Source organism: Rhipicephalus sanguineus, chromosome 2 (genome assembly GCF_013339695.2).
Source record: "Rhipicephalus sanguineus isolate Rsan-2018 chromosome 2, BIME_Rsan_1.4, whole genome shotgun sequence".
Classification (NCBI taxonomy): Eukaryota; Metazoa; Arthropoda; class Arachnida; order Ixodida; family Ixodidae; genus Rhipicephalus; species Rhipicephalus sanguineus.
In genome coordinates, this window is record NC_051177.1 from 99,107,171 (window position 1) to 99,122,128 (window position 14,958).

Here is a 14,958-nt window from a genome sequence, read left to right on the forward strand (position 1 = left end):
CGAGTATTTTAGGTGGCTTAAAAAATAATCTTTCTTTTCGTTTTTCCTGTCCACGTCGACTTGAAAGACGAGAAGATCGTACGGAAATTATCAGTGCGCATACCTGCACTTATGACTCAAATTCGCACTGAGAGACAATATGCGCTGCGTCTGTAGTAACCTTGTCAATAAATCGTAGTATTACCTGTACTTAATTTTGACAAGTATGTTATGTCCATATTTTATTAATTTATTCATACCTCAAGGGTCCCAGAGGGATATTACTCTAGTGGTGCACCCACGTTGTGTTGTGCAGCGATATCTTGAATGCTTCTTTACATTGGACATGGCATATTAATCCTTGAGTCACACTGAAAACGTATTTACGTATTTTTCATCGGTCATGTCCTGTTCCAGGCACATGGAAGCGCGACTCGCGCGTGTCGATGATCGATGCGACAGAGACTTCGTACGTGGTTACTTCGCTGCGACCGAATGACCGCCTATGAGTTTCGGCTGAGGGCAGAAAACGCCATCGGGCTCAGCGAATTCAGCGACTCGCTGATGGTTACTACCGATGAAGAAGGTATATTTTTCATGCTGTTTGTGCTTTTTTTTGTCTTCGCAGATGCTTCACGTACACTCGCACTGTCATTAAGGATGCTAAAAAATGATCCAATGACGGATGTAAACATCAGAAAGCATTAAAAGCGCCACTGTTACGAATAGTACAATGGTTTCATGTAGCAATATCAGATGGAACATATGAGAACGTAAAGCTGGTGCTTACTCCCCGCATTAAAAACAGAAATTAATGCTCAGTGAAAGGAACATCACAATATAGTCCGTTTTTCCTGTCAATATGCAAGTGGCAAAAGTGACTGTACTTTATAAAAAAGGCGATCGAAATGATTTAGGTAATTATAGACCGGTTTCGATTTTACCTGTGTTCTCAAAGGCCCTTGAAAAACTTCTACATACTCGAATTTCAAGTTTTATTGAAAAGCACAATTTACTTACGCCTGCTCAGTATGGATTTAGAAAAAATAAATCCGCTGAACTAGCGCTTCTGGAGCAAAAAGAGTACATACTTACAAAATTCGAAGAAAATGCACTCGTTCTTGGCGTTTTTGTCGATTTTTCCAAGGCCTTTGATTTAGTAAATCATAAAATACTGCTAAATAAATTACATTGCTATGGTATTCGAGGCCAGGCCCTATCGCTTATGGACTCTTACCTATCAAGCAGACGACAAGTTGTATGCATAAACAACTCTTTCTCCAGTGTGCAACCTGTGCTATGTGGTGTGCCGCAAGGCAGTATATTGGGGCCACTATTATTTAACATATATCTTAACGATATCATAAATATTTCCAACGAGGCTAAATATATCATATATGCCGATGATACCAGTATATTCTTTTCAGGGCATGACATTAACGAGCTTATAAAAACTTGTAACAAAACAATGAAAACGCTAGAAAGATGGTCAGAAGCAAATGCTATGCGTATTAACGAAAACAAAACAAAAGCTGTTATATTTCGAGCGAAGAACAAAATAATTCCATCTCACCAAGATATAATACTGAGTACTCGCAAAATTGAGATTGTTGACAATTTTAAATGTCTTGGCACAATTTTTTTTGAGAACATGACCTGGGATTATCATGTGGGATATGTCTTGCAAAAATTAGCTCAGGTAACAGGTGTAATAGGTCGAATTCGGTATTTGCTTCCAAAAAAAATTAAGCTTTTGCTATATCATTCACTTTTTAACTCTCGTTTAAACTATTGTCAATTGGTGTGGGGTACAACGACGGCTACTAATGTTGATAAAATATACATGCTTCAGAAAAAATGTATTAGGCATATATTCAATGCTCATTTTGTGGCATCCACTAGACCCTTATTTTGTAGCTCAGGAATAATTAAGGTGCACCAGCTATATAATTATGCATTAAGCCGAAAATTCAGATCAGAAACTATTAGGCACATAAAATATCTACGCAGTCTAGCCAACCTGCGTGCAAGGAATCTAAACTACCCCACCCGTCATGGAGAGAAGTGGGAGGTTGATAAAACACGGTTAAACTCCGGCAAACAGCGTTTATCATACACTCTTCCAGCTCTTCTGAATTATTGTGACCTAAAAGGTTTTGACTTATTCAACTGCTCATACCACGACATCCATGAATTATTTGCAGCATAATACTTGATCTTTAAATCAATAGTACATTCAGTTACATATTTTTTCTCTCAGTCCCAAATCAAAAGTCTTAGATATATATTTGCTTTTTTCACTTGCATGTAGATACTTCTAGGGTTGTAATCTATATAATGTATAATGTTGTAATCTATATAATGTCTTTTTATGCAGTGTATATGTCTTATATTTTTGTTTCTGGATGACAATCGCATTATCATGTTTATCTTTTCTACACAGTGTAATAATTTCGTTTTTCAATCTGTGGTTCGTATATGTATTAAAATCACAACTGCAATGTGTACGCCCTGTTGTGGGGCACTGCCCGTGAGGTGCCATATCGCCATGTTTACCACGGTGCTGCTACCGCTCCGACTTTTTACTTTATATTTATTTTCTGCTTTCTTTTTGTATGGGGCTGTGAACTAGTCAAGCTGTTTAACACAGCTTTTTTTCACAGTCTTTTCTTTCTGTACGACAGAATGGAAAATAAACTTTGACTTTGACTTTGAAAAAAAAAATAGTCATCAACGCGCTTTATACTATCATCCTTCAGTAATCAAGGAACGCTCGGTTCGTAAAGTACATAGTCGAAAAATGGATCTTTTATTTTTTTTTACGGTATGTATTAGATAACATATTTGCAGAGTTGAGATTTCCTTGCCTTGTTTGCTTTTCGCATTCCTAAATTCGTGTCATCATCCTTTTGCCGTTTTCCTAGTATCTTGCGGTGTAAAGCATTTATATATATAGCTGTTTCTACTGAGCGTCAACATGCTTTTGGTGCACGTGCAAATGGCTCCATGTATGTGTGGCGGCTGTGCGCCAAGCTAACTCGAGGTGAAATAGGTGAAAAAAGAAATCACATCTAATAAACTAAAAAAAAGCTATTAAAATTGACTCACAGTCTTATATACTTTTGATCCACGGGAACATTCTGGTAAAATTGCGATATCGCATCACAAGACGCATAGGTTTCCGGGGCATTCGGATATAGGACAAAACCGTCCCTAAGAGCAGCTTGTGCCGCACTGTAATATGCACATATGACTTGGGAACCTGTGCACACTGAGCAACACTATACAGGATTTTTACCAATACGTCCCGCTGTATTTCTAGTACGTATAAATATGCGTAAATTTTGGTAAGTACATTGTGAAACTTGTGTCGCACAGAAAAGACACGGACAAAGAAAGTGACGACAGGATGATGCGCTTCGCCCTGTCGTCGCTTTTTTTTGTCCGTGTCTTTTTTGTGCGCCACAACTTTCACCTTGTATCAGCACCAACAAGCCCATTCTAAAGTAGTCATTTCTTGAATAGTTTTGATGCAGTTAGGGCGGGGCACAGCCGAGAGATGGCGCTACATGCTTATGTTCCCAAACTTTCCGAGTGAAGAGAATCTCTTCTAAGTATGAAAAGCGCTACGGTTATATAAAGTGCCACAGTTACTTATAGTAATATAATGATGCGAAATAACAGACTGGAATGTGACTGGAATAATGGCAGCTTTTGTTTTCTCTCCTCAAACACTTCCTTCTCTGACTTGCCTCGTCAAATCCTACGAGTACGCAAGCTTCCGTTATAATGCGCGTATACAATTATCTGCTATTCACAAAAATTAGCGACGGGGATCCATTGTTTGCCGATGCATTCATTTAATACGAAGCTTGATAGATAAAGTACTCTGGAGGTAGCGTTGTTGTATTGGTAAGACTACATGCAAGAAAAGCTCCAATTAACCTTTGAGGGCATTACTTGCGAAATCACCACCAGAAAGGCTAAGAAACGTACAGGGTTAAAAGAAGCGCTATATTCTCGGGCATACAGCGCACTTAAAGACCCGTTCAAGTTGAAGCAGAGTAATAAACTGATTGCCGTTGGTTGGAATATTATCAGCATACTTTCGTGCGAAAGCCATATAACGATGGCGCCAACCCATCACGCCTCAACGCAGCTCCCAGTGGTGCTCCACGCGAAATCAAAGTGACACCAACGGGATCCAGGAGCCTCCACATCGCCTGGAAGGTAAGCGGTCACCGCAGTTTATTAACTTGACACAACGCATTCTTCTGCAGTGTCATAAGGTCTCCATGCGAGTATAAATGCACCCGATACTATGGAAACAACATGACAAGCGACATTCACGGTTGTAAAAAAGGGAGTACGGTGTAGCACAAAAGAGTGTGAACAGCAAGGAACTTGCGTTTTTCCCAAGCATTGCTTGCTGCTCTCAGTGCTCCTTCTTGCGCATTACCTTACAAGAATGCCACTACCTTACAAGAATGCCTTACAAGAATGTCTTTTTACAAGAGTGCCACGCGAACTAGCCAAACAATCCACTATTTCGAGGTACATTCATACTGCATAGGCGTAATATAGGCTAACTGGGAACTGACATAAACACTATTAAGATGCACAATATTTTAGGAAACATAATTGTGGATATATTTCAACCTCATCGTCTTACACAACCCTTTTAAGCATTTACATTAAAAATGGATGAGCTGCAGTTTGGAGGTAATTTCTTGGAAGTCGATCTAATTTTTATTCGTTGTTGCACTGGGTTTGTGATCGCAAAAACATCACTTGGCCTTTAGGCGTAGAACTAGGCATACAACGCAAATCGCCATTTCAAATCAAATCCCGTGCACGTCCTTCAAGACCCAGCCCAAAAAGATATCACGCTTATGCGTTTGTGTAAGAGGACTACAAGGCGAAAGTCACCCTCTTCTTCTTCTGCTCTTTATTATCAGTCGATTTTATTAATACCTCCTCCCCCTAGCCCACCCCCCAAAAGCTTTCTGCGCCCAACGGAGTTTTCGCACAGCCTCCGGGATCGGACGCATATGAAGCTTTGTGCATCTCGATCACCAGGGTTTGCAGTGCCTACGGGATCGGCCCAGCTTTCACCAAGTGATGATGATTTTTACATAACTCGTGCTGACGCCGCGACGGTCACTTTTCTCGTTTGATAAGGCATCTAAGGCTTTCGCCTTAGTAACCAGTGCTAAACATTTGTGGTAGTGTGCAAATAAATATGTTCACCGTTTACAAATCTCGGAGGGAGGTACGCGCAGACAAGCTTTTGCTGCACCTTGTAGCCCCACCACGGTGGTCTAGTGGTTATGGCGCTCGACTGCTGACCCGCAGGTCGCGGGATCGAATCCCGGCCGCGGCGACTGCATTTTCGATGGAGGCGAAAATGTTTGAGGCCCGTGTACTTAGATTTAGGTGCACGTTAAAGATCCCCAGGTGGTCGAAATTTCCGGAGCCCTCCACTACGGCGTCTCTCATAATCATATCTTGGTTTTGGGACGTTAAACCCCAGATATTATTATTATTGCTGCACCTTGTTATTATCTTTAGAGCGAAACGTTAAAGGTTTTAGAGTTGATGGGAGAGTTGTGTTCAGTTGTCCTTGATTGTGCGTGAAATATGCGAAAAGGAGCGACAAAAAGAAAAGTCAAAGCAGTACGTGGATTTAGAACCGTTGTTCCAAAAACAGTCCAGCTACAGGTCGAATGAGAACGTCAATTTCATAAGCATCCTTACAAATGCCGGTTGGAGACAATAACGGGAAAGGTTTTTAGGCAAGGCGCTTGATGAACGCCAATCAAAAAGCAATATATTGTGAACTATTGTTCAAAGCATAATTACTTTATTTGAGCACCTCCTCAAACGACACTTGATAACCAAGTGAGGACTGCATCTTGGAAGTTATTCATGTCAGTGCAGTTGCTCACCTTTAGCCTAATTGCTACGACAATAAAAATTACACCATCTCCCGCTAAAGGGGACCATGAGGCGATGCGAAGCCGGAGCACTTGCACGATCGCGTTCCGTTGGCGTTCGTTGGGCATGCTACCGACCTCGTGTCGTGGAACGCGAAGAGGGACGCTACGCGCGTCGTATCTTCCATCTAGCCTGGCCGTTAATTCTCACAGGGCGACCAGGGAACGCGGTCGACAGGCGGGCGAGAGGGGGGCAGCGTGGGAGAGGACAGAGAAGGGGAGGGGACGCGCATGCGCTCGAGCTCATCGCGGCGTTGCGCAGGAGAGAATTTCGGCATCTCTAGCCCGTGTTTCAGAGGAAGAGCGGAAAGAGGGAGGGGAGAGGGGAGGGAAAGGGTGAGTGGAGAGGGGGCGTGTGGAGAGGGTATGCGCATGCGCAGTAAGGGTGGTCACGCCGCACACCACCACCACCGGATTGAGCTCCGCCTTAAGATACTTCGCATCTAAAAAATCGTGTGCCAATGTAGTTCTTGTGTAGGTCTTGGTCTAGCTCTAAATCCTACGCTTACTGTAGCTTCTCTACCGCGAAACCTCAGGAAGTGCGTAGCACGGGCAACCCCGCGATTGCCTTGATGCTTGCCACCGCCTCGGCAAGCGCGCGATTAACGAGGCGGCTTCGCCGTCTCTTGCGCGACGCGGCCGCGGCAGCCGTTACGTTTCAGAAGCGTTTTTCGCGATTTTGGGCAAAATGTTGCGACTAATTCTTGGTTATTTCTGTAGTTTGTATTATTTTAAACCTTGTTACCTAATTTTACACTGGTTTTGAGCATTGCTGGCCCTATTTTAGGCCTGTATTGTCTACTTCGTGACCATGCGATATGAGACGGTGGATGAACAAGCCGGGCCTCTAAAGTGCTATAGGCTCTTAATATGATGACGTCATACAGTGCCTTTAACACTTTACGATGTCACGTTTCGCGTTTGATGAGGCATCCAAGGCTTTCCCCTTGATAACCAGTGCTGAGCAGTTGTGGTAGTATGCGAATAAATATGCTGACCGTTTACAAATCACGAGGGGGGTGCGCGCAGACAACCTGTCGCTACAGCTTCTTTTTATGTTTTGGGCAAAAGGTGAAAGAGTTTAGAGTTGATGGGAGAGTTGTGTTCAGTTGTCCTTATTTGGGTGTGAAGTACGTGAAAAGGAGCGACAGGACAAAAGTCAAAGCAGTACGTGGATTTAGAACCGTTGCTCCAAAAACGGTCAAGTTTCAGGCCGGATGAAAACGTCAATTCCATAAGCACCCTCACAAGTGCCGTTTGGAGTCAGTGATAGGAAAGGTTTTTAGGCAAGCCGCTTGACGAACGCCAATTAAGAAACAATATATTACAAAGTGCTGTTCAAAGCACAATTACTTTATTTGAGCTCCCCAAGAAACGATACCTTACAATCAAGGGAGGCCTCCATCTTGAAAGTAATTCATGCCGGTGCAGTCGGTCACCTGTAGCGTAAGTGTAATTGCTACTACAAGAAAAAAATGATCATTTTGCGACCTTTTCTCATGGCCGAAAATAATGCGAATGGAAACAAAAAAGTGAACCAACTACCTAAAAAAGCCCTGATGCGTTCTGCTTGAAAATTAACTTCCCCCAATTCTTCGCCTTCCCTCAATTCTCCTTCTAGCCACCTCTGGACGAGGACTCCAATGGCCTAGTCCAGGGTTACTACGTGGGGTACCGTGTACGCGATGCTAAGGAATCATTCGCCTACAAGACCCTTGAAAGCGCACCTGCTTCAACCTTGCAACAGTGTGAGCTGACCGACTTGCGACGAAACACACGCTACAGCGTCGTAGTCCAGGCATTTAACGCCAAAGGCGCTGGACCCGTTTCCGAGGAAGTTCACTCCCAGACTCTGGAAATAGGTGAGCGCCGTCTCTACACGCTGCAATTTTGTCATGAAATATTCATTTGCGGATTCTTGTACGAAATCAGTCAATGTACAGTGCCATGTTCTTTCTTAATCTACGCGTTCTTGAAATAATGCGCCCCTGGTCGTAAATTAAGTTTAATTCTCTCAAGCATGTTTGTGTATAGGAGAGGTTGGCTTTAAGGGCCATGCAAAGATTTTCTATACACAAATTTTCTTTCTTTGATAGACAAACGGTAGGTAGCAAAGAATAACTGGTTCGGAAAAACAAGAATAATAGCATAAAATGGAAATAAAGAACCCATTTTCCTCCCTCAGTTATGTGCCAAAGCATATTTAACAAAAAGAACCACTTATCTCATAACAGAGGCGTGGTATTGTAAGTAATGCCGTTTTATAAAACATGGGGTAGTATATACACGGAAGCCCTTACAGAACATGAAGAGGTTTTTCATTTATTGTCACGCAAACGCTAGTTCTCTTGCGCCGCAATAGCGTAGCGCGTGACAAAGACGGGTATGTCACGTTTTGAAAGGCGATGTAGCAACTCATCGCCGGTTGCTAACAGCAGCAAACGCTCATCACTCGTACAGCCTCAGTGTCTTTTACAGTGAAAGATACAGGAAAGAACTTACATCATTGCGCTTCCCGATATATTTCTTCGCACGATGCTTTTAGGCTTCCTCTAACAATTTGCATTAACTTATTGTTTTGCCTTTGCCTAAAATACTTGCTGTTTGAGCGGCGGTTATCGGAAGCTTTCGAGCAGTATCCATAATGCGAGTAATGAATGTGCTGTGCTCCATTATGTCTAGATCCTCCCACGGCCCCGCGGCTGAAACTGATTTCGTCGACATCATCATCTGTGCACCTGAGCTGGACGATCGAGAGGGAACAACCGGTGAATGGCAAGTATTGAACAGAATGTAATGCATTTAACCGAAATCCATTAACATTGCGCGCTTTTGTGTAGAAATATTGCTCTTGTTCAGTGTATACCACCTTTCTAAGCCTGGCAATGAGAACAAAACGGTTACATAATCTGTCAACTCTATTAATAAATGAAACGTCAAATGTAAGACAATTGTAATTTTTGACTGAACCATTGGCACGCTTTCAATCAAGCGTTGCAATATTGCGAGTACAGTAAACCACAGTCAGCCGGACTTTTTGAGTCGGTACAACGGCAGTGACAATAAATGCCCGGGATTTCAAAAACTATGGCATCTAAAATAATGCGTAGATCGCTGGGTGCCACTAAAAGTTTCAACACAGGCTGAGCTACTCAAAAGCGCAAATCCATCTCGCCTATATGTCGGGCTATTGCGATTAATATGCTGACAATAAGAGCAGGCAACCGCGGCGAGTGCCTCTAAGGCGAATAACGGAAAATACGTATTCTAGTTAAGCCTCATAAAGTCGCACATTTTCCCGTAAACTCGAGAGACCGTTTACTGAAGCTATATATGATAAATGTTTCATGCTACATCATTCATGTCTGAATTTAAAAGTCAATCTCCCCGATTGATACAGCGCACCTCTCCCTGTGTTTTTTTATTGGAGCTAAAGCTCTTACATAGAGGCCAGTGACGTTCACAAAAACACACTTCGTAAAAACACTTCTCTCAACACATGAAACCAGTATTTTAATAAAATGACTTGTCTTCATCAGGGCAGTCCTGGTGTCGATATGTTCGCGCCAGCGACGATTTCGTGTTCAATAATTCCTCATTACTTCAAGCCACCACCATCCTGAGTGTTCCCTTCGGTCAACGCAGTCATTTTACGCCATCACGCAATCGTGTGAAGAGCGTGGTCGGTTTCGTCGCCACAGATATGTTAAATATGCAAAACGCATTGAAAACTGAAGCAAAATATTTGTCATTTGCAGGTTTCGTGCTCTTTCACAAGGCAGAGCCACCTACGCCTGCAGACGCCCAATCATCGGAGGACGCAGGCGAGTGGTCCGAGGTGCAGACGGGGTCTGAGAGATCGGCGTACGCTTATCGCGGCCTGCGATGCGGTCGCAAGTACTCCTTCTACGTGGTGGCCTTTAATGCCGCGGGGCGAGGACCCCGTAGCAACGTTGTACATGCGAAGACGGATGGATCTGGTGAGCACAAACGCTCCCCTGGGCAGCACATCGAAATCTTATTCTAAATTGCTGTAGCGCACTACAATTTTCGCTCCCTTAAAGGCTCCTGGCTGGCCACACGGCTAACAATTTTTGCCTATGGGGTCAGCTTGAGTCTTTAATGCGGCCTTAATGAAGTTCTTTCGGGCATTTTTCTTTTCGAGAGTATGACAATGACAGTGATAGCTGCGGCGAAATTCCCGAAACACTGCATGAACTATAAATTAGTAGTTATCACTGTCAAACTCTACACTGGTAAACCACTTTACACCCGTATGGGTGTAACTTGGGTGTCTATAACTCACACCCCTACACCCCAAAAAATAGGTGTACCAAGCAGGATTACACCTATACATGGGGTGTAATTTCAAACTTTCACCCAATGTGTGTGTGGTGGGGGTGTGAAAAGCATATTACACCCAATGTAAAAAAAGGTGTAGGGTGTACAAGCACATTACACCCAAACGAGAAAAAAGGGCGTTAGGGTGTCTATGCACAATTACACCCAAACACCCAGGCAAAAATTTCCATAATTCGAGTGGTTCCCCCCTCCCAGTTGGCTCCCATTGAAACGCTAGAAAGCTTACCCTTTAGCTAGTCCTTTCAAGGGCGCATGACCTATTATAGTGGCTCCTGCCACAGAAGGAAAATGCTGGCAGCAGCACTGATTTTATGGTGCATATGAAGCACGGCATATATGGCCCTTATATATACAGTGCAATCGTGACTGAATGCAGTCATTACCTAAAATGTGTGGACACATATTGCAAGATGTTCACACAGTTATCCAATAGTACAAAATAAAGTCAAGCTTTAAAAAAACACAGAGCTCGTACATTCGAGACAAATTATACGGTTTTCAATGACCTTTCTCGAGTGTGCAGAGCGGCATCACGTATGCCGCCAAACAAGGAGCACAAATGACATGGAGCACAAATGACCAAGGCGTTTGTGTCAAAATATGAAGCATGGGCGTTATTTCCACTTCATAATGAGGAATTCAATTTAACATGCTTCATTGTAACACAGCCGTATAGTGCAGTATGGGTCTTAGAACAAAGCTACACCCTTGCGAGTGGGTTGTAATAGATGAAACCGCCCTCAAAAAGGTAGCAGTTACAGGGAGAAGCACAAATGAACCTTCTTCCCTGTCAGCCCCCTTGGGGCACTACAGACACCTGGTCCCTTTGGGCGCACCCCAGAATGAATTTTCCCGCTGTAGCTGCCCTTCCCAAGAAGGGAAATATTGGTGCCACTTCTTATACCTGCACTTATGCAGTTGATAAAATAAGGTGCCATCGTCTTAAATTGGCTGCATAACATCAGTGTATGCGTTGGAAATCAACTGGAACACACAAGGTACGGTCTGGTCGTTCTCCTGTTAAGGAGATAGTTCAGAAATGCGCAATCCCTTGATGAGAAAGTGGATTGACAAAGTTTCAAAATTCCAGCAGTGCCCACACCATTGTGCCTGTTGTCGACTTTCTTAGTAGGGTAAACACTGCCATCACACAGCTGTAGCTGATACACGAGCAGGGTATCAATGCTCCGTGAACAACTCACGCAACATTATAAGGGCTCAGAATGTCGTTTCCCACAGCAGGCCTCCATATTATCTCTTTTCTGGGAAAGTACATGAGTGAAGTAGAAAACTGTGCACATTGCTGGAAATATGAAATATTTCCCACTTTCCTCAAAAGCAATGGATTGTGGCTCCAAACACCAAAAAAGTGAGCAATCAGGCCATGACGCGCACGTTGCAGCGCATGCTGAATGCGGTAATATGCAGGAAAATGCATGGAGTGGGACATTATTACCACGACAGCACTGCGAAGTATTACCTACATAACAACAGTAGAATCAAATTTTACACAGGCATGTTCAGAGAATTTAAAGATATACCTTTGCAAGCAAAGACAACAGAATCATTGGTAATTGAACAAAACGAGTATTTATTTCTTTTAAAAAATATTGATAAAATTTAAAGCTTGTCATATAGCTCAAAATAAATTTAAAACAATATTCGATGCACTTATTTCGCTGACAAGTACTGGCAGTTTTGTTAAGCTAAAGTTTCAATAGCAAAAGATCTCAATTATTAAAACTACTGCAACAAAAGTCACAAAGTCCTTTGAATATAAAAACTAAGCCAATACCACAAAGTGGAATGACCTGCGAGAACATGTTGGAATCGGCAGAGACAAAATGGCTTGTATTAAAATGTCACAAGAAAATGAGCAAGAAATTGAAATGAAATACTAGTACCGCCATAGTATTCGTTTCTGTATAATGTAAAACAATAACTACTCGTTACCATATGAAAATATAACTTTATGGCTTAGCTCGAGTTAATCACAGGTGGCGACATACTTTAAGCAGAAGCTAAGGCCTATTTGCTAGGCTTTCTTGAAAATGTTCAGGAGCTTTACTACTTGTGTCCTCGGAGTCATTATCCACTGGGCCAAGAAAGAGCGATTCAACAGCGACAGAACGTTGAACGCCTGTGATGGCAGTCGATATTTAACAGCCAATGTGCTGCCATGAGTGCAGCTACTCAATTTTGGCATTGGACACACAGAAGAGCAGTTTCTTGTCCCATTGAGGAAAAAGCTTGCTTGCCTATGGAAGATCGGGGCCATCGTACACAATGCAAGGTGTTATTGGAACGCTTTCTCTCCCTGCATGATAAAAAATAAAAAGATCATTGCCTGGAAAGCGCTACGCAGACTTCAATTATTTGTTTCAGTAAATAACAGTTTCTGTACCGTGTGCTATCGTGAGTAATATGAGCTCGAACATGAGAGCACGTGGGAAATAGCCTTAAAACGGAGATAGGGTGATACGTGGATGGCGCTGCCGAAACTGGAGGGGAGAGGGGGGGGGGGGGGCGCTGTTCCGCTGACTGTTGGTACTCCCGCCTCGCTAGCGTTGCTGCGAGATGTCGGCTGATTGCGTGCCAATGACCGCTAGCAATAATAACAAAATAAATAAATGAGGCGCAGCAAAATCCTCAGCCGACACCACCGAGATCCGATGCGCAAGCATGGCCTGCGCATCGTGGCAGGCTACGTCACAGCCGATATCTCAGCAGCTACCTAGTTTGATGTGCTGTTCGCGTTGATGGGAATTCATATCAACCGCTAGCGGCCACTGACCACTCTCTAAGATGCGTTCGCATCAACATATCGAAGCGGAGGGTCAACAGCTAGTGGAAGCGCGGCGCCCTTTCCGCTTTGGTTTCCGACAGCCGCCGCTGCGAATCAGCCGACGTAAGGTTCAAGGCTGTTCGCCCGCTCTCAGCGTGTCGAGCTCATATGGCTCACGATAGTACCATCCAAATATGAAGCTCATAAACATGCCCCATATGGACTGGAGAGAATTAACAGCTTTTCGACGTGCATTAGCTTGTTTGGGAAAGAGGAAGTACTATTTGACAAATATCATCCGCATTTTAAAGAAAAAAGGAGCATTCTTTTAGTGGCAGGAAGGATTCCTGCACATCGATAAAAGCATATAAAACAAAACTATGCACAAGGACCTCTCTTCAAGGCTGCAACTTGCAGCCTTGAAGATGATTGGAGAATTTAAAATATCTTATAAATCACTAGGCTTGTCTTTTACCAAATAATATCATTGGAGGTGGTCGTACAAACTGCGTTTTTTAATGTTTGTACACGTAAAAGTAGCGAAGTTACAACGCCAAAGCGAGGCGAGGCGCATATAACTCTTAATAACCACACAAAATAATGAAAGCTAGACATAATGGAAACAAATAGAATAAAATAATTGTGCTCGAACGCGGGCACTCAGGCGTACGCACGAAGGGGGGGGGGGGTGCACCCCTCCCCCTCCTAGTGAATTCAGACATAGGGGGGGGCGCAAAGTCTGCCCCCATACTTTGACTTTTTAGTAAGGCGGGGGGAGGGGAGGCAGCGATCAACCTTCCTACTTCCCTACCCCTTATGGGGAACCCTGCGCAGCTCTAAGTGCACACTGATGCTCGAACTAGCGCTTGCACAGTTCAGGTAGTTAAGGCGATTCGGCCACACATAGACATGAAAAATTCATTCGACACAAAAGTCAGTTAACGAATGGCTCCCCGTGCACGGGTGCCGGCATTATCCGGAAACCTATGTTACGGATGAATTAAAACATCGGCACGAAATTTAACGAAACGGAATGTATTAGCACTTAGGCGAGCTTCGCGCGGCGTACCTAAAACGAAGCAACATGCTGCGTTAAAATGAGCCACACGCATCAACCCGAGCATCACGGTAGTTTTAGCGCACAAAACGAACACGGACGGAAAAGAACGACGCGGACACCACGTCCGTTGTTTCTGTCCTGTTTTTTTTTCTTGTGCGAAAAAAAATGCACTTGAATTACCAACAGGCGAAGCAATACGCGCCTTAGACACGCTTGACGCTTAGAGGTAACAGGCGCCGTCACAACCCAACTATTCTTAAATCAAATAGTGGTTCATCGGAGCGGGGGCCCCTTCCAACACCACCGCCGACAGGAGGGCACCAAGGGCACCGCCACAACTGCGGTTCAAATCCCCTTCCGAATCACAGCCGCGCATGCGCACACTGCTTTCAACACGAACAAAGCAAATCTTGCCCGCGCCTAATGTCACACAAACTTTGCCTTCTCCCGATGAACAATACCTCACATTTGCTCGCTACGTTAACAAGCTCACCGATCGTCAACCAGTTAAGAAAAGCTTAGTTAACGGCATTAGATCGCGCTCTCGGAGTTAACAAAGCGCTGGCCGGTAGCAACGTGATAGGGGTACATACCAACGTTACTAGAACAAACTCAGTTTAAAAGCTCCGCTGGAGAGGCGGTCCGCGTGGCGGTCGTGAGAACTAGGGCGCTGCAGTCACGTCTAGCTCCCGCGGCTGGCGCTTGTTGTGATCGGCGCCGCCGATGTACGAGCGCACGCGGGTACAGCGTCGTCTGCGCTTTGTTAGGTCGTCATT

The 14,958-nt window shown here is 43.9% G+C and overlaps 1 protein-coding gene across 1 annotated transcript in view; it reads left to right on the forward strand.

Annotated features, from left to right (window-relative positions):
* Positions 1-14,958, forward strand: part of LOC119381775 (Down syndrome cell adhesion molecule-like protein Dscam2) — a 194,016-nt gene that overhangs the window by 177,708 nt on the left and 1,350 nt on the right. The window contains 6 exon segments of the mRNA XM_049412891.1: positions 397-476; positions 478-565; positions 4,139-4,209; positions 7,597-7,837; positions 8,658-8,750; positions 9,734-9,955. Coding sequence (XP_049268848.1) covers positions 397-476; positions 478-565; positions 4,139-4,209; positions 7,597-7,837; positions 8,658-8,750; positions 9,734-9,955 — 795 coding nt within the window.